General features: G+C 34.4%; 1 protein-coding gene across 7 annotated transcripts in view; it reads right to left on the bottom strand.

The window, feature by feature from the left end:
- Nucleotides 1–27564, bottom strand: part of SGCD (sarcoglycan delta) — a 1341685-nt gene that overhangs the window by 129329 nt on the left and 1184792 nt on the right. For all 7 annotated transcript variants that reach the window (XM_074291900.1, XM_074291902.1, XM_074291901.1 and 4 more), the window contains one exon: nucleotides 24862–24981. In XM_074291900.1, coding sequence (XP_074148001.1) covers nucleotides 24862–24981 — 120 coding nt within the window. The remainder of the gene's footprint in view (nucleotides 1–24861; nucleotides 24982–27564) is intronic.

Raw genomic sequence — 27564 nt, 5'->3', positions numbered from 1 at the left:
GGCTAATAGGAATGTTGAAACTAAAGTCAGTGATCTTTGAAGGATCATGGAGATAATAAATGTATTAGATCAGAGCAGGAGAAATGCTGTCTCATTTTTTTTTAAAAAGAGGGGGATGAAAAAGTCATCTTTAAACTAAAGGCCAATGTAATTGACCTTGATACCTACATAAATTTTAGAATGTTTTATTAAAGGTACTGTTATTGAATGACCTGGAAAAGGCTGCAGTGATCATAAAGATTTAGCATGATTTTATATTGCATAAGTCAATCTAGGACAACCTAGTTTTTTTTCTTGACTAGGATTGCTGGACTGGTGGATCAGAGGATTATAGCAGACACAGTTTGTTTACATTTCAAGGAAGTATTTGACAAAATCCCTCATTCTATTGTTGTGGATAAGTTAGCAACATACGGTTTAGGGATAGATTTGGACTTAGTTGAATGATTGGGTCCAGAGTTTTACTTATTTAGAATTTGATGTCAACGTGGAAGGGATATTTCTAATTCTTGGCTATATCTGTTCAATATTTTTGTCAGTGACTTGGATAAAATAATAGATAGCATACTTATCAAATTTGTAGATTCTATAGAAACAGGATGGAGATAATACTTTTCCTGACAGAATCAAGATCCAAAATTATCTTGATGTATTAGTAACTTGGGTTGACTAGATTCAATTTAAATTTAATAGGGATAATTTTAATATTATAGACAATGAATGAGAGGTGAAAGGGGCATCAGCTATGTAGACCAACTCTTCCATGAAAGGAATCCCCATTATTGTATATCTGATAAAAAGTCATAGGTTTAAGAAAATCACAAATAAAATTGCTTACTTGTAGTTCTGTATATATATATATATATGTATATATATATAAAACCATATACATATCAATAAAAATATAATATCAATAAAAAACTGGTTTAATATTGTATGGTATGGATGTTCATGTGTAATTTAGCTAATACATCAAGGCATGGCTACTTACAAATTGCAGATCACCACTTTAGTGTGCTTTTATCAACTAGATAATTAATTAGCTATTGACCTCTTTGGTGATGAGCTTATCCATTCTTAGGTAAGTGCTCTTCATGTGAGAAGACAGAAATTCCATCCTTGAGCCTCTACTTTAAACCTTGTTGTTTTGGGGAAGAATCTTTGAAAGTCTTGGGCTAGGACCACATCACAGTTTTACTTCCAAGTAGAAGTTAAGTAGAGAATACAGCTTTTACAACACAACTTCTTGCTCTTTCCCAGGTGACTGGAAACAAGCAAATCAAGAATAAAATGTTACCTTTTGAACATTTTTGACATATGTCTTATGAAAATGCTTTATAGATTTAATTTAATAGAAAAATAGCTCATGAAGAAGGCAAATCCAATGAATGGCTTCTGCAATTCTTCCATAAATTACAAAAATCAAGGACTTCCAAAGGCTTTGAGTCACTTGAGGAATGATCCTTCTAATCAAATTAATTAATTACAAATTGAAGAATCATTTGAAGGAGTGGCTAAGCAGGACTTCAATGCAGCAAAACCATGATGAGGGAAAGGAAACATCATTGAATTTTTCTGTACTAAGAAATCTAGAAATAAGTTACCCAGTATAGTCTTTATGCTGTAACATTTGTCCCGTGCCAACTACACTCTAGATCCATCTAGAGGATTTAAAAGAATCACATGAGACAGCTAACCCATAGAAGATATTTTTCTCCTTAAGAATGGTATTACTTTTTCTTCTCAGTGTCCTTTCAAGATACTGTCCTTTCAGGTGGATACTTAGTTTCAGGAATGAAACATAAATAAGGAAGATAGTATAGGAAAAGGGCACAGAACTAGTTAGCAGGCAACCAGTACGCTCATTTTATCTCTATCATTGGTTTACAGTGTACCACTGACTATGGGATTTTATCTCTCAGTATTTCAGTTGTCTTTTTGCAAAATGGTGATGACTCCTGTCTGTCCTATGACTTTACAGTGATATTTGATTGAGTATGATAATGAAGATGCATTGAATGGATTAAATAGTTATATAAAGGCAAGATGGTGCTAATATTGGTGGTTTCCTATGACATTAATGCACAGTTAATGGAATTGTGAAGCAGTCCATCCATTCTGGAGAACAATTTGGAATTATGCCTAAAGGGCAATAAAATGCTGCATACATTTTGATCTAGCTATACTACTAATAGGCATGTATCTAAAGAGATAAAATGGAGAAAAATGAACTATTTGCTTAAAATATTTTTAAAAGCTATTTTTGTTGTGGCTAAGAATTGGAAATAAAAAAAAAAGCCCATTATAGAAACTAGACATAGACCAAAATCTCAAACCCTTTACCAAAAAAGAAGAATTAGAATTGAGGAGATACCTATCAATTGGGGAATGGTTGAACACATTGTGGTATGTGAATGTAATGGAATACTATTGTGCAACAAGAAATTATGAGCAAGTAGATTTCAGAAAAACCTGGAAACATGAACTTAAACTAAGTAAAGTGAGCAGAACTAGGAAAACATTGTACATAGTAATAACAACATTGTGTGATGATTATCTATGTTAGACTTAGCTTTTCTCAGTAATATAGGACCCCAAACCAATTCCAGGTCTTATAATGGAAATTTTTTTTTACATGTAATTGAAAAGATAAAGTTTTATTTAAAATAAAATATTGATAGTTTGCTAAAAAGACAAAGCAGAGGCTTTTAAGTTTGAAATCCTGCCTTTGCTATTTTTTTACCTATGTGATCTTAGGCCATGTGGGTCATTTACCCCTCTAAACCTCAGTTTCCACATCAATAAAATGAGAGTATTGGATAAGATAATCATTCCAGTTCTGAATCTATTATCCTATCCCTAGGTAACTTCTTAGATCTTATCTAACACAAAATCTATAATCCTGTGTATAATAATAGCAGTCACTGGGATAGTTGGGATAGCCTTTATAGTTTACCTTAATGATTACAGAACTACCAAGAATATGCATCTGTTTTAGCCAAATTACCATCTTTTATATATGAATAAACTGAGATCAAAAGTTGAATAATTTGCCCACAGTCATAGATCAAGAGTTCCAAATCCCAGTCCAGAGTTCATTTTACTATACTGCAGTTGACCACTTTATTACTTGTTTGGGGGATAAAATATTGTAATGTTTTAGACAGTATTTTGAAACTCCAATCCTACATTTCCACCTGTTTGCTGAATATTTTCACCTGAATAACAGCAACATGAGAAGTGGTTGCTATTTATATGAAACTTTAACATCTGCAAAGTCCTTTACATATGTTATGTGCTAGCTCATTTTATCTTCAAAAGAATCCCATTATACTCATCTTACAAAACAAGAAATTGAGGCACAGTTTGAAAAATAAAACAAAACCAAACTTGTCTCAGTTTCACATGGTCTTGGGATTCCAACTCTTTTCTGGCTCAGAGACTCACATTTCTCCACTACACTGAGTTTCCTCTCATCATAGAGGACAACGACTGATTTACTTTTTGTGTTCCCTGAAGGCTGGCAGGCATTTCTCTATTGAAATTTAAACTATTTCTTCAGTATATCCTTACAACATGCTGTGGAGCAAACAAAGAGATAAAGAGCCAGAGAGATACAGTCACTAGACTTAGATCTCTTCAAATAAAAAGCCCAATACACAAGAACAAATGCTGTTTGCATGCTAATATGGCAGAGAGAAAAAAGCTGTTGCCTGATAATAGCTCTCCAGTGGCATGAAGGGCATGATATAACAGAAAATATACTTCTAGGGGTGGGATGGATGAACACCTGAATTCTAAGTCACTAATTGTACTAACATTGCATGTTTTAAGTATCTCTGTTCATGTAACTCTGTCCAGTGTGGCATCGTGTGTGTGTGTGTGTGTGTGTGTGTGTGTGTGTGTGTGTGTGTGTGTGTGTGTTTCATAGCTCTGGTGCCATCTGTGAGCCAAAGCTCTGACGCAAATATGGTGGATCAGGTGTCTTTTACCCATATTCTATCTGAAATAAAAGTTTCATTTACTCATAGAGCATTTTATTTCTGTGTCAGAGAAGAGCTATTTAATAATAATATATTAGACACTTTTCTGGGATAAGGTGCCCGCATAACAGAGGAAGATATAGTGGGGCATTGTTAGGAGTCCGGTTGGGGGGAGTGGGGGGAAGGAAGGGGAGGGCTTGGAATCCCACAATCTGTCATTTTATGTTATGTAACTCTTTAACTATTTTGCCTTTGTTGTACTGAGATAAAACACTCCCACTGGGGAGCCATTTCTCAAGCAGGGATGCTTCCTTTCCATGGACAGGCAAATTTAGGCCATTCAGCTTACAGTGGTTCTGCTTGGGGATGCAGGGATTTAGATGTGTACTTTTGTCAGTTTGTTGGGCTCCCAAGAAAACATTTCTCCTGATTTTGCATTCTGAACTCTTTCTGCATGGACTACATTCTTAGCAGGTTCAGCTTCACTAATAACTAATATCCATTAATGTCTGGATTTGCTATATGTGTGGCCCTGCATTTGGGGATCAGGTAAAAAAGGAGAAAACCCATTCTTTGTTCTAGATCAGCCTCACAATATCCTAAGTGACTACACACTGAAGGCTAGATATATAGTGCCACCTATTAAATGTGCTAATCAATAGTTCTGAAGAAAAAATGGCACCTGGCTTAGCTCTCAGTCTTTTCCTAATGTGCTCTTTGCTTATAGATCTGGGTCCTGCCACTAAAATCAGTAGATTAGTTCTGTCACAATCTCCTTGGAATTTCTGTGGGGGAAGTTACATAACACTTCTACTCCTAAGACTCCTCATCTATTAAAGAAGAATAAGAACATGTGCTAGATCTTAAGGATCAAAGAATTAAAGGGACCTTGATTTCCAAAAACCAATTGCTTCTTTTTACAGAGGAGTTCACTGAGATATCAAAAGATTGATTTACCCAAAATCATAGGTCAGGTCTGCTAAATCTCAGTTCTGATCTTATTGTACTCTATTGTGCTGCCCACTTTATTACTTGTTTTGAAGATCAAAATGCAGTAATGGTCCTCTGACCTTTAATCCTTCATTTCTAACTGCCTGATGCACATGTGTATCTGAATAGAAACAGTAACAATAGTCAACAGCAGATCACATTTAAATAGGACTGGGAGATCTACAAAGTGCTTTACATACATGAATCTGTTCAATTCTTATTACAACCCTGCAATTTAGGTGCTAGTATTGGCCATTTTACAAGTACAAAGAAGTGAATTAGCCTAAGACATACAGCACTATACTAGCTGAGTTTTATATTTGAATTCAGGTTACCTGCCTCCAGAAACATTACCTTATCATTGTGTTATACTTGTTTCTCTTAAATATGAAATTCAAATGAATAACATTTATGAAGTTCTTTGTAAGCCTTAAAGTGCTATAACAAATGCTAGGTACTGTTATTGTTACATCCAACATGGAACTTATTTTCTTCTTAAAATGGCTCCTCTTTCAAACTTCCCATTTTCAGTCAATATCAATATTCTCCCAGTCAATCTAGTGCTAGGTTCATAATCTTAAAATCATCCTTGACTATTCTCTTTTATCCACTTCCCATATACAATCACTTGTAGAGTTTTTTGTTTTGATTTTTCAACTCTTCTTATTTAAACATTTCAGTAACCTTCTAATTAATAATCTCTTTTTAGTTGTTTCCTTCTCCAACTAATCCTACACACAACTGCTAAAATACTTTCTCTAAGACTCTGGGTCTTAGGAACTATATCAATTTAATTTTCTAACCTTAATAGCTCTGTATTGTCTCTAGGGTGGTTCAATAAAAAGAGATCACCTAATCCACCCCCTCATTTTTCAGATAAGAAAACTGAATCACCAATAGATTATTTGCCCAAAGTTATAATGGCAAAAAGTAGCAGAGCTAAGATTGGAGCTCAGCTTTATTTATTTATTTTGTCTCCAGGTAGAATATGCTTTTGCTTATACATGGAAGCCTTAAAATATCTAATGGATCTTATATTCAACATCTCAAGCAATCAAATTTTAGTGTGTAGTATATATTATTGAGGGAAAGGAAAAGCAAGAAGGGATAAATGTAGCTAAAAATTTACTATAATTTAAATGGATGCATTTTGTTTTAGATATCATAATTAGTGACACTAAATATTCTCTCTACTTTCTCTGGTTAAAAACAAAACAAAACAAAACAAAAAAAAACCCCAGTAAACTTTTAAATGACATGGATAATTTTTATTCTATTTGAAATAACTCTTCCCATCTACTCGTGCAACCTCTTCCTACCTGCACCTATAAAAAACTCCAAGGTTTACTTCAAATCTCTTCTCTGTGAAGCTCTAAGCTTGCCAGAGGAAGAAGAATTACTTCTGAATTCCTATCATACTTGTCTGTGTCATTCACATCCAACCAACTCCTCTTATAGTGAAAATTGAAGAGTTAAGTGAATTGTGAGTCTATATATGTCTATTCAGTACAGTTTCCAGGATGAGGAGGCTATAACAGGAAATGAGGGAAATCTGGTAAAACCAATGAAACCATGAAAATCTGGTGAAAAGTCCTGAGACTCCCTTTAAGTCACTTTTAACGTTAAATAGCCACTCACCCAAGAATTAAATGTGGAATTATATGCATATATGGGAAGACTTTAGCAACTATCATGAGATGGGGAAGGGTAGTGAGGGATATAGAATATGATACATATAGGAGACAGGAGGAGCTAGAAAATGCTGTTTTGCAGCTCATGACTGCTCCCTTAGTTGTGCTAAGCCAGACAATGAATAAACTTGTTTAATGAGAAAGTGATCAGTTTCCCATTTGTCAACCTTACTGTAAAAATCCCAGGACTTTTGGGAATTCAGAGAGAGAGCAAACATATTAATGTGTACATACATCTATAGTTAGACTATAGGCTTCTAGATAGCAAGGGGTGATTTATTTTGGTCTTTGTACTCTTCCCAGTAGTTATTTAGTAAGCAGAGTTTCTCATATGAATGTTCTTCTGAAAACGTACAGATACATTTTTGAATAAAGGCCCACCCAAAGATTTGCTTGTTTTGGAAACAGAGGGACTGGATTGAAATTCTAGCTCACCTGTGTGAGGATTGACAAGCCACTTCATCTTGGATGTGGGACTGTTCCATTCAGTTCTAAACCTATGTTGCTCTGACTAGACAAGAAAAACTTCTTCAGACTTGTGGGTAAAAGATACCTTCATTAAATGCAAGACAGGAAGTTTAAACTTGGAATGCTCACTGGTAACCAATCAGTGGGATGAATATGGAGTTAGGGAGAAAGAATCACTTTCCTTGGCAGATGAAATGCATTTAATGGCCAAACAGGGAAAAGCTATTACCTTTCCTCACAGTTTGTAGGCACCCTGCATATTGATTTCTTATTGTCTCCTTTTGTTTGGTTACCCACAATAGTTTCCACATGGCCATAGTACAAAGGCAAGGGATCCCAGAAGGCTCTGACCTCTGGTAAGTATCCATTAAGCAATTCATTTTGAAAGACCAGGCAATCATCAGAGCCACAACTAACAATTCAGTCTGAGGGAGGCGTAAATGCATTCAGAACAAGATGGAGAAGAGTGAGGGAGACAATCTTAGAATACTCTGAATGCAGTGATCTCAAGAAAGAGCTGAGCAGAAGATCTGAGTTCAAGATCTTGAACTTGAACTTAACATACTATGGGGCTAATGGGTAGGGATAGAGATCCTGGATACCTACTGTGGGGGACAAAAACTGTGCCTGCTGATAATTTTCTATTTTCTCTATTTATTTTTACTAACTAGATACTAAGCTCACCCTTTCCTTCCTCCTTGCTGAAGAAGTATAAGTATTATTAAGACTCCATAAATTTTGGTCCTTTCGGGTATAGTGTCACTTTCTGGTGATGAATATAACAATCACTATATTAGACCTATTATTTTGCTGCAATGTCACTGTTTCCCTAGCTTTGCTTGGAGAAAAACTGTCTTCATTTTTCTCTCATTTATTTTTCTTTTGGACCAATTGTTAATTAGCAACATGAGCTGTATCTGCACTAATCCATTACAAGTTCAAACTCATAGGTCAGGCTCAATGACATCCTTATTGCAGTGACATCCACGCTCCAGTGCCTAGCACAGTGCTAGCTGGGTAATAGACATTCAAGGTGACTGATACAGATTTGGCTTTGATACCTATGACTTAGATTTTATAAAAACTACTCAATGTTAGTTTAAATGATGCTGAAATCACCCTGTTAAATATACTTCTTTTTTTTTTTCTTGTGTGTGTATGTTTGAAGAGATAAGAAAAACAAACATACAGGGGAAGAAAAAAACCCTGCATTTCTAGAGCTAACATCACTTTTAATCTTATCACTACATTCAAATTTCTCTATTTTGTTCACAGAAGTAAAAATATTTAAATGTTGTGACATCCTTCCTAGCTCTAAAATTCTGATTCTTTTTTTTCCCTTCTTATTTCATGAAACTTTCAGTCATTTATAATATGGTACAATAAAGCATGAAAATTTTGGAAATAAGATGCACCAAGGACACTGAATCCCATTTTATTTCCTTTGTTCCTTCCCAAACCTCTCCTCTGGCTCACACATACTATTTAAGGCAAAAAGTAAACAGCCCATAATACTTTGTCTTTAATGATGATCACCCTCTATTTTATCAATTCAAATTGGGTCATTTGCTTGGAAGGAAGCAACTACTCCCAATCCACAAACTCACATATCACCAATAAATTAACCAATGTTTATTTAAAGTGCTTATTGTATGCTTCCAAATGTGCTGGTCTTTAAGAGAGATATGCAATTTTATTGAGGGCCTTTTTCTTCTTTGAAACTCACAATTTAGTAAGGAGATGAAATATAAATATAAATATTTACAATCCAGGAGTAACTAGCTGATGTAATCAATTAAGCACTTGGTCAGATCAGGAAGATGTGAATTCAAATTTAGACTCTGGAAACTTCCTAGCTGTTTGACCTTGGTCAAATCAATTAATCTCTATTTGTCCTAAAGCCTTGTTAAGAAGGTGCTTTGCAAGGCCTAAAACACTTTATCAATGTGAACCACTATTGTTTTCATCCAGTTACTTCACACACTACTCTTGGAAGAGATAAAAAGGGAGGGAGAGATGAAAAAGAGAATATATAGAAACAACTGACTTCAGATTGGGATGGAGGTAGGAGAGGCAGTAAAGGCAATCCAGAACATCTTTCTCTCACTGAGATCTTAATTCTTTTTACTCTTTCCTACTTTTGCTCTCTGTCCTGCTACGGACAAGGACAATTTCCTTGTTCACAGCCCCCTCATTTAGCAGAGAATTCCCCATCCTTGGCCTCTCCTGGAATGAACACAGAACAGCTGTACATAGGCTGAAGAGTAAAACTCTCCTGCAGCCAATATAATTAACGAGAAGCCCCAAAGGTGGTGACATGAGCTTGCTGCATGGAAGGAGTCCAGACATTGAGGGATGTCTGGTGATAGTGAGTGTCCTCATTTGGAAATGGTCTGTTTTTGGTAGTGTATGACATAAAACTTTCTAGATAAAAAGTATGAAAAGAATTCCAAAAACATTAAAATGTGCCATAATGACAATAGAAGGAACAGAAAATCAATTAAGAAACAAATCATCAATTGTTCTCTCTTAACAAGATTCATAAAGCAATGTGTATTAAAAATAAAAAAGAAACAAATCATTAAGAAATTCTAGCCCTCACCACATTCTATCCCACCTCTTAATAACTGCTGGAATTATTTGTGTTCAAGGGAGCCAAATCAAGGGAGCTTATCAATTCTTTAATCAAACTAGAAAGCCTACAGACTCCCCAAGTGATTCTCTGTCTCCCACTGATGGAGACAATAGTAGAATTGCTGAAAACGTTTGCAATGGCAAAGCTGTTGGGACAGCTGGGGTAGTTTACATAGAGAGATTAATTCATCACACTCATGTTAAATCTTGTCTTCTTCCTGCCCAAAGTGAAAAGCATGCAGGCAAAGCAAATGTCTTTTTCATCCTGTTTCAGAGAATAGCTGTCTAATGTGGGTGAAAGGACCCAAGTCATTGTGGAGAGAAATAAGAAATAAGTTTATGATGCTTTACGTTCAGCATAGATCTGGAGACAGGCAGCCATGACCTAAGATTTCTTGCTCTGGTCTGGGTGTTGGAAGGGAGAAGAGTTGTGCATGTGTGTATACTTTAAACTGGTAAAGTAACATTTTAAAAATGAATTGTATAGATATAATTTATAGTTACGTACAGTTATTTGTGTTCTTTGTGAGTCTATCTGCTCTTTATGTGTGTGTAAGATTCAGGGACAGAGACAGAAAAACAGAGAGAAATATATATGCAGAAATAGACAGAAATATATAGAGAAAGAGATACAGAGAGAGAGAGAGAGAGAGAGAGAGAGAGAGAGAGAGAGAGAGAGAGAGAGAGAGAGAGAGAGAGAGAGAGAGAGAGAGAGAGAGAAGAGAAGAAATTATACTTATAAGTAGAAGATCTGGTCTTAAATCCTAGCTCTCATATTTATCAAACAGGATAACTTTGGATGAATTACTTCATTTCTCTAAGGCTCAATTTCATCACCTACAAAATGGGGAGAGGAATTGAAAAGTTGCAAAATAGTGATCAAAGCCATGAAACTCTACCTGACACATAATTGCACTGAGACTGGGGTGAAGTACATTATTAACTTCTTAGTCCCTCTAAACAATTCTTTAAAAGCAAAAGTTACAGAAGAGTTGCTAATCTGAATTGGCAGAGGAAATATCCTCACTGGGAGTTTCTTGTATCAATAAAATCATAATAAAAGGGAGAGAAAGAGGTGGAGGGGGAGGTAAGGGGATAATAATATCTGTAGTACCTGTCTCATTGGATTGCATTTTGTAAACCCTGAAACACTACAGATACATGACTTCATATTGTTATTCAAAGGAAGTGTCAGTTTAGCCTTGTGAAGGATTTTTTTTTTTTTTTGGCAATAAATACATAGTACATCAAGTTATGGATTGTTGTTCTTTGGAGAGCCTTTTTATTTAGCTTTTTCACTATATTATTTGTGGGAAACATAGCTTTATGATCTAATAAATTATTCCTGTATTCCTATAAATAATAACCTACTTAGGAATGATGTGCCAGAGGTGAGCTATAAAATTCACAATTCTTTTCAAGCAGCCAATTCCCCAGCAGATTAAATCTACTTAATGATAACCAAACAGGGAGAACAAATGCTCACTCACGTTTTGAGGGGCACTTGTTTGTCATTCAAACTTTTTCTAAAAATTGGGACCAGATATTTCAATATGCTTAAGATTAATTTTGAGAATGCATTATAACATAACAGGTAACAAAACCCTTGCTTAAATATAATTCCTTATCTTCCTTCCCAAATTTATTTTCCTTATTTTTTTTTTCTATCACAATCCCACACTCAAAACATGTAGGATCATTTTAAGAAATTAAATGGAGTGCCTGTGGTCTAAGAGATAATTAATCTATAATTACTAGATTCTTAAAAACTAACCTTTTTTTCAATGAACAAGTATGTGTTTCTTCTCCATACTACCTCAACTAAGAAAAAAAAAAACCAAACTATTATAATAAATTATACATAGTAAAACAAAATAAATATCCTCATGGACCATGTCCTAAAATGTATTTGATCTTTTTGTGGTCACAAAGAACTAGAAATTAAGGTAATACTCATCAATTGGTGAACATTCAAATATATTATGGTATACAAATATAATGGAATAAAATTGTGTAAATGAAATGAGAGAAGGAATAGTTTCAGAGAAATCTGAGAAAGCTTGTATGAACTCATACAGAGTGAAGACAGCAGGGTCTGGAGAATAAATTATTCTTTAACAACAACACTGTAAAAATAAAGCTTTAGGAATTTTGATCAACACAATGACCAACCATGACCCCAGAGGACAATGATGAAGGATGCTATTCATCCCAACAGAGAAGTAGCAAATTAAATGAGATAGTTAAGGGAAATTAAGAATTCTACAATATTAAAGCCATAAATGATTTAAGAGCATAGAATATTGAGAAATGAGAAGAATCCAAACCCTAAGGCATTAGAATTGAAAAGAATTTTAGAACATAGTTTATTTTATAATGTCAGAACTGGAATGGTCTTAGCATACATAACATTAGAGTTGGACAACAACTTAAAGCAGGTGAAGTCTTGGACAATATTTAATTGAATTTTGTCATGTTCTGAAAAGGGAATGTGAAGAATATTTGGATGCTATTCCCAATCTTTTTTGAAAATTTAATTTATTATGTTATTTAATGTATTATGTCAACAATATATCAATATCTTCTTTTATGATTTTTAGTTATTATAATTAAATTATATATTTAAAAAACCAAACATTTTCATAACATGGTAAAGAAAAATGGATGATTGTAAATGAAATTGCAAATCTACTTTGTACAATTTGCTTTTCCTTTGAAATATATAAACAAATTATCATGTAACTTTTTTTTTCTCTTATCTCTCTCTTTTCCCTAGTAATGGCTACTATTAGACACAATTATCTACACACACACACACATATATATGTAAAAATCATTCATACATACTTCTTTCTTTGATTGTAGATAGTATCTTCCTTCATTAAGGTATTCTGTAGATAATATTGGTTTTTATAATAGTCAAAATCACTTAGTTACTCAAAGTTGTTCTTAAAATAATATTGCTTTTAATTATACAGAGTTCTCTTGGTTCTGTTAATCTTTTGAAATTAGTACCATGGAAGAAAGATGTCTATGCTTATAAATTCTTCTTTGATACCCTTATCAAAGATCTAAAGATGGATCATGTAGGTAAATCAAAAATTGCTACTTTCATGGGTGAAGGCTTGTGAAGGCTTACTACAACTATATATAGATTTTCTTAGAGATACTGTTAAATAAAAAGTTTCCTATCATCATTAATATTAATTGTTGGAATGTAATGGGAAGATTCACCCAAGACTACCTTCTAAATATAACATATAAATTGATTTGGAGGCTCTAGGGAATCCTGATGTGTCAACTAGTGAATCCTTAAAAGAATAAGTTAATCATCAGACCATATTTTAATTTCTATAAAACTTATGCTAATTTAAATAGCTTTAGATTTAATTAAAATGTTTTTGAATGGATAATAATGTAACTTGGGTAATTAGCATCAAGTGGCATCTAGAGGACATATTTTAAAACTAATCTAGAGAATAGTTAATTAAGAGTTAGAATAATGCTTTATGATTATGCTTTGTTTATAAAAGCTATAATGTCCAATTTATTATTAAATGAAATTGGTAATTAATGAAAATCAAAGTTATGTTTCCCCCTGCTGTTTTCATTAGATTGCTTCTTAGATACATTGACTTGGACTTGTCTGTGGACTTCCTTTCAGGAAAAAAAAAAGTGGGTCTTAACTGATAGAAAATAATTTTGATATTCAATTAGTGGGTGCTGCAACAGTCTCATTTTGCCTTCCTATCTCAGAGACATTTGCTGTTCCCTCATATGGGTTTAAAATGATTCATGATTCAAAGTCCTTTGTCTCCCATAATACTATTCTTCCTTGCATTTTCAGCTGTGTCTCACAATCCTTCCTGTCTCTATGTGCCCCAAACACCAGTATCTCTGGACTGCTTACTCAGCAACACATTTGGCTTTTTATAACTACAATAAGCTCAAACACTAAGTCTGACAGTATTGTGATAGTTCTTATGGGAACTCTGAAGCTTAAGTTAGTTATGGTCCCTTACCTCATAGAAAGTATATTCATTCAATTTTTTCTCCTCTACACTTTTTCTTCATTCATCCCTAGAACTTCCTTCTCCCTTCTGTCTGGCCTTTTTCATTTCCACCTGTTATGATCCAGCCATACTTTTGTGGTCCAGAGCCTGAGAAATGACACTTCTTCTAAGATCTTTACAATTATAAGATTTGAATAATGATAATAACTAATTATATAGATAGAGACAGAATGAGCTCATAAGTTTTCAAAAAATTTCGCATATATTTTTTCAATTGATCTTTCTCACAACAACCATATAAACCGAGTGTCTTTATTACCCCCATTTTAAAGAATAGGAAACTGAATCTAAGAGAAGATAAATGATTTGTGCCCCTAACACATTCTATTCTATTATATAATTATTGAAATTTTTTGTCTATAATACTTACCTGATAAATTATGACATCTATTACCTTTGTGTCCTCTCTATTCATACATGAGTGCCTTGCACCTAGCAGGCACTTAAAATAGTTCTTTCTGAATGAGTGAATACGTACTAAATTAATCTATGTCCTAGCTTCTTAAACTATGGATCACAACCCCACAGCTGAGCAACTCATAAATGATGCAGGGGCCACAAAATTATGATTCACTATCAGTAAATATTTGATTTGTTTAGTTATTTTATATATCCATATACCAGGGTCATATAATAAAAATTTCTCAGGCAAAAAGGGATTGCCAATGGAAAATGTTTAAGAAGTTGTGGGTTAAGTTACTTGAATAAGTTTTTTTTTTCCTATTCCATTTATTTTAACAAATATTTATCAAGTACTTTATTTATGTAAGGCCGTATGCTAGGCTACTATTCATATGTCTTTTACCTTGTATAAAATAAAAATTTACAGGATAATGGTCTGCCTCAACTTTATGATTACCAAGTACATTTCTACCATGATAGCAGCAGCTCATTCTGTAACCTTGAACACTTTTTTAAAGATTAGCACTTTACATTAGTCATACAAGCAGATGATCCCCAAAATGGTAGTCTTCTTACACATTATTCTTATATATATATATATATATATATATATATATGGTACTTCTGGTATCAGAGGCTTGTACTTCAAAGAGATCAAAGAAATATAGCATTATTCTACACAGAAAATGGCAAACTTCATTTTGGCATAATTGGAAGAATAGATTTAGAATCTGGGCACCTGAGTGCAAATCTTAGCCGTCTTAGCCCTGATACTAAACAGCTATGGAATAAGGCTCTTTATCTACTTCCCTTCTCAAGGAAAAGGAGTAATGTGAATTTATTTCTGTTACTGATTCACTCATTGATTCACTGCTTCTTTCCTTCATTATTACACAGCAGAGTCCTTGGAATAAAACCTTATTCAATCCCATCTCTGAATTTTCTTGCTGAGTGAATGTGGGTAAATCACATCAACTCTGCTTCCTCATTAAAAAAAAAAAAAAAAATTGGAATAGTCTTATTACTTAGCTTGTCTTGAGAAAAATGCCAATCCTAAAAGGCTACATGAAGGTGAGCAATTACTTATTAATAATAGCAATTATTACTGTTAATTAACTACCCACTAAGCCCTGGGAAAAAAAAAATAAGATCAATAGGACAAGGTCTTCATACTCAAAGGCCTTTATAGTCTCCTGGGGAAGTATGACAAAGGAATAGATAATTGCAGTACAAAAAGAGCATTATCTGTATAGAAAGGCAATGTAGTACTCCAACATAGTAGGTTTGCTGATAACCTTTCATAGTGTTTAAGTCAATACCATTGACACTTATAGGAATACAGCTTAGAGGCTTATGGAAACTGAATAGTGAGGAATCCTCTATTTAGTCAAACTATTGAATAGAATTTTAAAAAGCCACTTTTTTTCCTAATTAAAGAATAAAAGAAAGACAGCTTGTTTTAGAGGATAAGAAGGAAATATGGTAGTCAGGAAGACCTGACATGTCACAAATTTTCAGTACTAGAAATAATGAATGTTCTAACCCTGTAAGTTATAGATTAGTTATGTATCTGCTTAATTTTCCACACTGGAAATTTCCCATGTAGATGAAAATAACCCTTCTGCTTCTCCCCCCTAAATAATAAAAATCTAGCTATAAAGGAAATAAAAGGCTCTATAAAAAATTCCATTAACATGAGCCTGATTCAGATTCCATGGCCAAACTTAGATGACAGAAGCCCTCTTTGGCTAAAAATTATCTTAGTCAAGTTCCATTTAACCCAAATCATCTTATCTCTCACTGTCTAAAGGCAACTAAATGATTGTAAACATCAGAAGATGCCAATCTTCCTTAGCAAAAAGAAATTTTAGTTCCAGAATTGTTATTTTTTCCCTGAGGCAGTTGGGGTTAAGTGACTTGCCCAGGGTCACATAGCCAGGAAGTGTTAAGTGCCCCAGATCACATTTGAAGTCAGGTCTTCCTGACTTCAGGGCTGGTGTTCTATCCACTGTGCCACCTAGCTAACCCAACAAGAATTCTTTATACCATTGAAATCATAGGTCCAGATGCCCCTCCCCCCAAAATATAACCGGGACCCAGACACTGACACATATTGACAAATGCTTTTAATAAATGTTTTTTGACTGATTAATTGAAATATTTTTTTATAAGTCAAATTTAGGTAAGTAGAGAAGTGTAGTAGAAGTAAGTAGAGAGGAAACTCAAATAATAAGCTAAGATATTTATTACAGGACATTGTGAAATCACTGCTAGGAATGATGTTGTCAAGGTCAATAGAATAGGGATGGATAGAGCATCTTAGATGGATTATAGCCACATGGATGAGAAAATATCACATCTGTATTTTTCTATTTTAATTAATTATTTTTACTAAATAAGTTCTAAAGTAAATTATTTTTCTCTGTAGAAGGGAGTTAAATGCACTCTGCAATCTCTACATTTTGATGCTCTGCTATAAAACCCTGATTGCCTCATTCGTGTTATTTCTCCACATGCTATTCCCCCATCCATAAAGTTTTCAGTGGTTCACTATTGCCATCCAAGTACAATTTAAACTTTTTTCCTGGCATTCAAGACTTTCCATAATCTGGGATCACATTATTTATTTTATCTCACAGTATTTTCTTCCACACATACTATGTTAAGATAAATTAAAAAAAAATTAATGGAGAGAGAAGAAGGGTATACTAACTGTGAAAAATATCATGGAACCATTTTTAGAGGAAGTACTTGACTGAAAAATAAGGATTCTGAAAGCATTTTGAGATGCTAAGAGGCACACATTCCTGGCATAGGAGGCTACTTTGTTAAAAAGGTTAAAAATGGAATGCCAAGGCGAGAGAACATCATAATAACTATCATTTTATAAAGTAATTGAACTATTGTAGCAACTTTATGACTTAAGTGTGGTTACATTTGCTTTGAGATGAGGAACTTGAAGCTGAGAACCATCATGTGATTCCTAAATTCACACTTAGAAAGTAGGCAACTGAGACAGAATTAGAACTCAAGTCTTTCTGACTCCCAATGCAGTCCAAGCTACTATATCAAAACTTCTTAAACTGTGGTTCACAATCCCATATGGGATTATGCAAATGAATGTAGGGGGCATGAAAGTATGACTGTCAGTAAATGTTTGATTTCTATATCTATTTTGTATATTCATATACCTGAGATTGCATAAACATTTCTCTAGTGAAAAAGAAATTGGGAGTTTAAGTTTAAACCTAATAAAATTTACTTTACTAAGCAAAGTAGGTTTACTAAGTAAAGTTTAAGAAACCCTAAACAGGATAATCCATTTTGCCTGCAGCAAAATGTAAGTAGGTAGATGGGAGCAATGTAAAATAAGGCTGAAGAGGTAGAGTGGAGCCAGATTTTGGATAGTCTTAAATGCTCTGCAAAGCAGCTAAGTGACAATAAATGGAGTACTGGAGTTGGAGTCAGGAAGGCTTGAGTTCAAATGTGACCCCAGATATTCCCTAGCTGTGTGACCGATATTTGCTACTGAAGAAGGAAACGGAAAGCCACTCCAATATCTTTGTCAAAAAAAAAAAAAATCCCATGGATAGAGGTCCAGAAGACATCACATATTTTATTCTAGAGGCAACAGGGAACCACAGAGTAATACACCAGGACTTGAATGTTAACAAGATTATTTGTCAGCTCTGTGGAGGAGGGATTGGAAAAGAGAAAGACTAAAGCTTCACAAATTTTTCCTTTTCCCTTGTGCCAAAACCACCAAACTAATTTAGCTCTTAGAACTTTGAATAATTAATCATTTATTGAAGGAGGAGAAGGATTAGTAGTGTGTAGAGCTGTATTTCATGCTCCATTTTGTTCTCTATTTTTCAAGACTATTCTCCTTTTTCTTTGATGTTCTTTGGAATATCATGAACAATAATTTGTGACATGCATTTGGATGACATTTTGTCTCAATCAACTTTCCAGAACAAATATATACTCACCACTTGTGGTCAACATATCATACTATTAAGGCAATCATACTATTGCCTTAAGCACACATGTCACAATCAGGTACAAAAGCATTGCAAAATGGGCATTAATGTGTTTAAATTTGAGCTGTTCATTCTTCCCCTCTTTCTTTCAAGTTGCCACATTATCAAATAATTCATCTAATGATTAAGGAGCAAAGTTAACTGCATGATTTTTATAAACATTCATTAAGAAGCAACTCATGTTTCTTATTCATAAAAAAACTATTTCTAGGTGCACTAAAATGGTAATGAGGCAGAAATCCATTAAAATATAGTCACTACCCTTAATGAGGGGGAGAGGGTTTTACTAAAGGAGAGGAGGTGTAATTTGAAGACACTTAAACTCTCCTCTATATCTCTATTTAAATCCTTTACAATCTTTTTACAATTTAAATCCTTTAAAGCCTAGATTTGTCCCACATCTCCTTTATGAAGGCTTTCCTGATTTTTCTAGTTGGGAAAATTCTTTCCTTTCTTAGCTTTTCTTTCATTTTTACTATTATTATTATTATTATTATTATTATTATTATTATTATTATATTTTGTGGGGCAATTGGAGTTAAGTGACATATTCAGGGTGACATAGCTAGCAAGTGTTAAGTTTCTGAGGGCACATTTGAACTCAGGTCCTCCTGATCCCAGGGCTATTGTTCTATCCACTATGCCATCTGGCAGGCTCCTTTCCTTAGATTTTCTTAAAACATTTTATCTTCATTTTTTTTTAACCCTCACTGCATTATACTTGTTTCTGTTATATTTCATATATATATATTTTTTACTAGATAATGAGTTTGTTGAGAGCAAAGGTCCCTATGGCTTTTAATATCTGTATTCCCTAGTGCCTAGCACAGTGTCATGCATGTAGTCGGTATTCAAGAAATTTTTGTTGAAAAGAAATTAAAACAGATTTGGAAATTCATTTAAAACAATGTCCACACATAGAGGAAGAAAGAAGATTGATGCTGGATCTGAAGTCAAGAAATCCTGGATTTGATTTCAGCCTCTGGGATTTACTGAGGTATATGATTATTGCCAAGTTATTTAATTTCTAAATCTCAATTTCTTCACCTATAAATCGGAAACATCCTGGTATAATTAGAGGGAGGGCCTCAGAGTTAGGAAAACTAAAATTCAAGTTGTGCCACGGAAATATAATGATCATATAACCCCAGGAAAACCACTAAATCTTTCATCTGCATTAGCAACAGTCTAATGCTATAATTTGTAGAGGAGTTGATGATTTTCATGGTAAAAGGAATTTCTCCATTGGGAATTCTCTATGACAATGAAATTTGGACCAAAAACAATATAAGAAGGGCAGAAATGCTGGTAATAATGCCCGAAGGGTTGCATGAGCTCAGATATGTAACATGCTTTTTAGAAATGTCAGTACTATCACCCATCCCCCCTAGTCTTTCAGTTTCAGTGTTACTATATTTCTTTAAAAGTAAAGCTCAAGGTGCTCAACAATTTGTAACACTAAGGAGACCATAGGATTATAAATTGAGAGCTGAATGAGACTTCAGAGACCATTGTATAGAATAGTGTTGCTTTATTATTAAGGAAATTTAGGTCCAGGAAAATTGTCCATTTGACTTGTCCTTTGATAATCTATTGTTAGATTTCATAAGTGAAGGTGATGATGATGATGATGATGATGATGATGATGATGATGATGATGATGATGATGATATTACTAATGTTAAAAGAGGCCTTGGAAAGTCATGACTTGTATATTGATAACATATTATTGGGTTTCATCAATAATAACAACAAAAGTAGTGGCAATAAATAGCAATTAAATTGTAAGTGATTTTATTAGGTGCTCTACTGAAATCCAGGTTTAAATTGTCTACAGCATCCTCTTGAATAAAATATTCTTCTAATTATCTCAGATTGTATGATTCCACATGAGACCATAAAGTATCATCATTATGTCTTGTCTAAGACTGTAATAAAGAATATTTATTTTTAGGTGAATCAGGCTTTTTTTGTGAATACCACTATTGCCTGATGCTGTATTATATTTATATTTTTTTCTTTCAGAGTTATTTAAATTTGAATGAGCTTCAAAATAGCCCTCATAAGCTAGAGGTTGACTGATATGATTTCCCCAATTTTATAGGTAAGATTATAGAAACAAGAATGCCAAGTGACAGCTAATCAGTGGAAGAGCTGGGACTAAGAACCCAAGTGTTTTAACTTTTAGGTTCAGTAGTCTTTGCATAAGAAAAGACACTACACTATTCATAGCCCGTATCAAAACAAGGTAAACCCTTTCTTTGAGCACAGCAAATCAGCCATAGGATATGTTTGGAGATACCCCACTATGTCTTCTCTGGTAGCCCTGCTCCAAAGACATTTTTCTGTCCTCTGGGCTAAGGCAATGAAGAACAGTGACAAAATCCAAGATCATTCTTTTGAGTTGTTAATACTTAAACTATTATTACACAGAGACCCCTAATTTTGAATTAGAGTCTCTGATTTATATGGGAAGAGAACTGGATCTTAAATAACTGAGATTTGAGATGGATTATTTTTGATGAGGAAGAGATATAGAAATCTAGGGCATGTGGCACTGTGTAGGCGAGTAAGCCCAAATAGTCATTCCCAAAGCCTGGGGAAATCCTACCTAAGCTAAAGGAAGATGGTTATTGAATCTTGAGAAACAGAGCCCAATTAGTTTCCTTTATATTCCTATCTCCTTTTCAAAGGGAATTATCCCAGTTCCTTCACTTTCCCTATTTCCCCATTTTTCTTAGAGTTAGACCTGCATACCAGAATCAGACATAATATCTCAAATTTGCTTTGCTCTAACACAGTCTTAAGCCAGAATTTCTTTTGATATCTTCATTTAAAGATAAGAAAACCTTTTTTAAAAAATTTAATTATATTTTTTATTTACCAGATATATGCATGGGTAATTTTACAGCATTGACAATTGCCAAATCTTTTGTTCCAATTTTCCCCCTCCTTCACCCCCTCTAGATGGCAGGTTGACCAATACATGTTAAATATGTTAAAGTATAAATTAAGTACAATATATGTATATAAAAATAAGAAAACTTAAGACACATTCAGCTGTGGTAAAGGAAGGGAATAGAAGGTAGAAGGAACCTGGTAGCAAAATAATAAAACAATCACAATAACACCCTTCTTGCCCTTCTCCCACCAAAAAAATGATACCCTATCACTGTACTATAGCTCTTCCTCAGTTCACCTTCCTTAATGGCCTAACATATTCACAAAACTCACCTCAGACCAATAAAAGGTTCAGGGCCAAAGATGATGAGGACCAGGACATCTTACCATCAGTGAGAATTAGAAACTTCCCTAGAGTTTGTGTGATTTATCTACTGGCAGATAAAAGCTTTTCATTTACCTGAAAATAAAATTACCTGAGAGGCATCTTGTCCTAACCTCCACTCACTGAAGGAACATATTCCTGGGAGTTCATTTAGCCACAGGTTATAGACATTTCAGTGACTTGAGTATGAGATTGAGGAAGTGGTCTGTTTCAAGTCCTACAAGCTTGGGTAATGGCAGGGATATTTATCACAGAGTTTCATTTCCCCATTCCTGAGTAAAAAGTAAATGTTCCTCAACATTGACAGAGGCAGATGTTCCCAAAGCTCTGATTTTGAAAGAAAAACCTCCAGAAACGAAACCGTGATTTAAAAAAAAAAAAAAAAAGCAGTATCAGGACAAGAAGCTCATGTTAGCTTCAAGGCATCAGCATAAATAATTTGGGGGGGAGGGAGGACATGTTATTTTTTTTTTTAATATACCACAGCAGGATCATTTAAACAATGATAAAACCCAAGCATTTGAACAACCAAAATCATCCTTAAGCTTTTCAAAATCAGACCTTAAAGCTAGCTTGTGACTCATAACATTCCACAGTAACTAATGGCAAGTGCTAAAATCAGTTTGTGCAAAACTGTCTTGCTAAAAGTACCATCATTTTTTCCCCCTGTAGGATGATTTTAGTGCTAGTAAAGGATTTATTCTAATAGGCAGGGGAAGAGGGGATATGATTTTCTTTATTTATCTCATGGTCAGAAATAGCTTAGAAGGCACTTGAAGAGTTTGCCTTTCCCTATACAGATCATTTCTGACCCCAAGTAATGTTTCTCTGAATCTTTGAGGCTACTCATAAATCTATATACATACATGCATATATACATCTAAACATATTCATACAATATATTTGCATTTATATACATAGATATATACATGTACACAAATATGAATATATATATGCATATACAAATATGTGAATGCACACATATGTATGTGAGACACATGCGTGTGTGTATGTGTGTAAGAGGGGAAAAAAGAACAGAGACAAAGACAGAGACAGAGAGATTTTATCTGTAGGGAAAATACTGGGTATGCAATTTCCCATTCAGCAGTTTAATTTGTTGTTCATTTTAAATTATAATCTTAGAGTAGTGGTTCTCAAATATTTTTGGTCTCAGAACCCCTTTACACTTTTATAGTTATTGGTGCTCCCATATGCATACCACCACCTAAGAACTTTTGTTCATGTGAGCTATATCTCTCAATCTTAACCATATTAGAAATCAAATTGTCTTCATATTATTATGAAAACTCCTGAAAAGATCTGAGTTTAGGGTGGGGTGTAGTATTCCACACTTGGAAAACTGACATTTTTAGAAGATTGCTGGGGATACTGAGAAATTGTGATTTGCCCATGATCATCCAATCAGTTTTGTGTTAGAGGCAACACTGACCCCAAGAGTGACCCTCTCTCTATTGTGCCACAATGCTCTCTGGAATTGAGTAAATAGAGTAGAATCACTAAATTATAGATTTGAGTTAGAAGGAACCATAGATAGATGATGTCTAGTTTAATTTCATAAATAAAGAAACAATAAAGGTCCAGACAGATTATATGACTTGGATAATGGTAGATAGGAAGTGGCAGATGAAGGATTTGAACTTGGATCTCTGTCTCCAAATATCACAACTAGAAAGGACTTTGAAACACAGAACATAGAATGTCAGAGTTGGAGGACAGAAAACTGACTATGTCCTCCCTGAAGAGAGCTCTATAGATATTTAATCCATGGTTCTCATTTTATAGAGATGAAAATTGGCATGCAGAGGATGAAAGAACCCAATCAAGATAACATGCAGATAACAGTATTAGAACTTCAGTCTGTGATTTAGTCCAGAATCCTTTCCGCTATTCCTTCCCTTTTCCTCTCCTTCAGCTTTTATCAGGACAGTCATTTTGCTGTGATGATTTCTAATGAGCTTATCAATCAAGATCCTGGCTAGATGATAACTTGAGGTCAGAGTTGATGCTTCAAGTAACTTCAAGGCATGTATCCCATTGAATTAGAATAGAATACTGTTTATGGAGTTTAAAAAAAAGGGTGATGAGTTATGTCACCCCTTTGACACATGAGTACACAATATGTGTACTTCCCTACCTCTGTACTTTTTGAGCTTACTCTTTCTATGAACTTGTGAATATTCATGAGAAAATACTTTTTAGACTTCCAGCAAGAAATCTTTTGTTCCAACTGATCTTACTATAGCACATTAATAAATATATTTTCTAGAATTTTACTGTGATTACTGACTGATAATCAGTGGGAAGCATACCAATGGGAGCTCATGAAAGGCTGTTCCAAAAACCTGAGGCTCTTATGGTTACCTCTAGAATTGGTAAGGTGTAGAGGTGGAAAGAGAAGTGTTCAGTCATCTTCTAGGGATCCTGCCTGCCAATGGAACTAGTAATTGGAGATTTAGATTTGGAATATATATATATATATATATATATATATATATATATATATATATATATATATACACTCTAAAATATATAATTATTGCCTCTCCCTGCTTGTGGGCAGAGTCTAACTGTTTCATCATTATCTTTGCATCTCCACTATACAGAATATTTTTTGGCACAAACTAAATTTTAAATGGGTGATTGTTGGTTTACTGATTGTTTTATTAGAGCTGGAAGGTAGAACTCTTAGAACTCCTCTTGTCCAACCCTTTTATTTTATGGATAAGCTGGTTACTTAACCTCCTCAATGTCACAAAGGTATTAATCGCAAAGGTATATCAGAATCAGACCTTTTGACTCCAGATCCAGTGCTCTTTTAATTTATACTATGATACCTTTCATTATAATCTATTCTCCTTTATATCAGTTGAATGTTGAACTATCATTCATGGCCTATTATGGACAAAGATGAACAAGACCTTAGACATCATGTCAACCAATCCATTTCACTGAACAGATGAGGAAATTAAGTTCCAGAGATTGGCATCTGAATTGCTCAAGGTCACAAAAAGAGTAAAATCTGGGTTCAATTATTCCAGAATAAATGTCCTTTACATTATGCTAAATTGCCTAGTGTACTTCCTCATTTTGTACACTTGACCCAGGATATGTTGCCTGGTACCTTGGTACTGTAGAAATTCTCTTGACTTTTCTTAATGAGATAGTTCAACCCCATCTTTTTCTAAATTCTCCATTTCTTCCTCTTCTGATCCTTTCCATTTGAAACTTGCATAGAAAGATCATACCATTTTAGTCAAAGAAAAGATCCCTTACCTAAGACTCTTAATCTTTCTGCTCCAACCACTACTTCATTGTCATCTGCAGAAAACAACAATTTTCCATCGACGGTTTTCACCTCAAATTTTTTTCCATAAGCTTCTACTGCTTTGGGACCTATATTGCATATGGGAAATAGAAAGAGAAGAAAAAGAAATTATGATTGTATATCAAATAAGCTTGTTTTCTCATTATAAATAAAAAATCAAGATGCTATCTGGGAAGTTAATGTGAGCTCTATTAAGTAATGATTCCTACAAGTCACACAAAAAACATTTAAAATGTTTTATATTCATATCTCATATGTTCAAATAAAAAGCTATGCCCAGATGTAAGTTAATTCCCAGGATATTAAATATTGAACTTGTTTTCTGGGGAAAGTTATGTAACCTTCTCCCTAGAGTTTTTAAAAACAATACAGATTTTTCTCTTTAGCTGATTTGGATGACAACAGAGTGATGAACAAAACCATCATTTAAAATTTCCTCTAATTCTAAATTTTTCTGATTCAGTCCAGGAACTTGGCACTTGAGGAATCTTTTTTTCACTCTTTTAGGTTTAAATCATGCAAATCTGTTAAAAGTCCTGAAGTAGAAGTACTCTTTAGAGAGTTTATACTAGTTACCCACAGGGGCAGTATTTAAAACATGGGAATTGCTAGCTACTTAGAGAATTTGCCCTGACTTACTGTTACCTGAAGCCAAGATCTATTTTGTCTAAAAGACTAACTCTGCATAGAAAATGAAGGGCTTTTGTTAGAGCACTTCTTCCATATTAGTTCATTTTGCATACCTGATCTCTTTGTATGGTTTGGGTCACTTAAGATCAGGGTCAACCACCAGAGCAAAAATGAAATAGCATAGAAATGGAAAAGAAAAACAAAATAATTTTACAGATAGAGGGGGCTCAGACCAATAAGTATAAGATGGAGGGAAGTGAAGCCCAGAGAGGGAGACTAACTTGCCCAACATAACAGAATGAGTTAGTGATAGAGCAACACCTATAACCTAGGGGTATGGATTCCCAGTATGGGTATACATTACACTAAATTACATTGTCTTCACTATAGAAACAATGACATAATCTTAAATCTCCAGCTTTCAAAAGAAACTGCAATGATGGATTTCTCCAATCCTCCATTCCCATACCCATTTCCCCCTAAACAGACACAAATAACTACCTAGATATTCTGGAGTTTGGATAAAAGGAATTTAATACTGGTTCCTCCTTATACCAGTTTTATTCAGAAGGGAAAAGATTGGTCCCTGAATCTCACAAAGAACAAGTTTAATTCCTGTAGAGATATTGTTCTGGGTACAAACCCTTGAGCTAATTCTAAACCCAAAGCCTCGCCTAACTTCAGGCCTGTCTGATAGTCACACAGAAGAAAAACCCTAAATTATTTCACTAAACTCATAGTGCAGGACACAATTAAGTTATCTTCCTTTTAAGGGCTTCCCAGAGCACACAATGGAATTTACCAAGGGCCAGCACTATCTGGGTGTTTAAAGCTCAGCACTTGGCAGCTCCAGTTGAGATCGTGCAGTGTAGCTTCTGGCTCAATAATATGGAAGGTTTGTCCTTTTGTCTGCTTCACTCACAGCTGCCAAACGTCTAATCTAAACATGGCTGGAATTTTAAAAATGGAATCTAGAGGGAAAGGCAAAGGGAATGAAAGAATGCCCAAGAGAAAGAATATTCTCTAAGTTAACTCCCTGTCTAAGTCCCACATTGGGACTAGAAAATCATTATTCTAAGGAGGAAGGTAAAGTTGGACAATACATGCATGCCTGCATCCCTAATGAGCTCCATACTAAGCACCAGAATGAATATCTCATCAAGGAAGAAAGTGTTATTTTCATCTGCAGGTCCCAACTTGTCAACATTGTGGAAAACAGCTACCTACACCCTACTACCTTACCACTAGTACCATCCCCCTACAATTGGTGTCTTGAGCCACTTGCCGAAGGAAACCTAGTGCCCTTAATGCTTGGTAGGGATTCCAGATTTTAGATACTATTAATTTGACATTTTAGATGTATTCTGAGTTAAAATTTTGTCATTGTAAGCTAGCCTGGCAACTTCTTTGCCATTTATAATACTATGGGGAAAATGTGTATTTTCAAGTTCTGAATAATTGACTTGCATAAAATATTTATAGTTTGTGGATTGTTGATGTTCTCTTGCCTGCCAGGTCAAATCTTTCTTTTCAAAAGAAGGTAATGATCTGATCTGATAAGGTAGGCTCGAAGTTTGAAAGCTGGGAGAGCCTACTTTGATTTTCTAGTTCAAATGATCGATAATTTCATCCCACAGAAGGAAAGGGGGGGCTTAGATTGGTGATTTATCTAAGGCATACAAGAAGTAATCTTCAGAAGAAAGTCTGATTCTAGAACTTCTGATTCCAGAAACTCTGATCCCAAATTCAATGCTCTTACTATATAACCTTACTGTCTCAGATAAGGAGGTATCTTTTAATCATAGGAAAGTCATAGGACTTTATGAGGACCCTCTGGTCTGCTGTCTATGTATACTACATAATAGAAGAAGAAACTATGGTTATATTGGAGGCTTGGATTTTGCTCATTTGTTTGCTTTCATTCAGATCCAGATCAGTTTCCTATCCACCAGCTTTTCTGGAAGACTAGAAAAATTCATGCTGGAATTGGACTTTTTGGTCAACAAGCATAATGTGGAGCT

Source organism: Sminthopsis crassicaudata, chromosome 2 (genome assembly GCF_048593235.1).
Source record: "Sminthopsis crassicaudata isolate SCR6 chromosome 2, ASM4859323v1, whole genome shotgun sequence".
Taxonomy (NCBI): Eukaryota; Metazoa; Chordata; class Mammalia; order Dasyuromorphia; family Dasyuridae; genus Sminthopsis; species Sminthopsis crassicaudata.
Note: the sequence above shows the minus strand (reverse complement) of the source record. Positions and strands in the feature narration are given on the sequence as shown.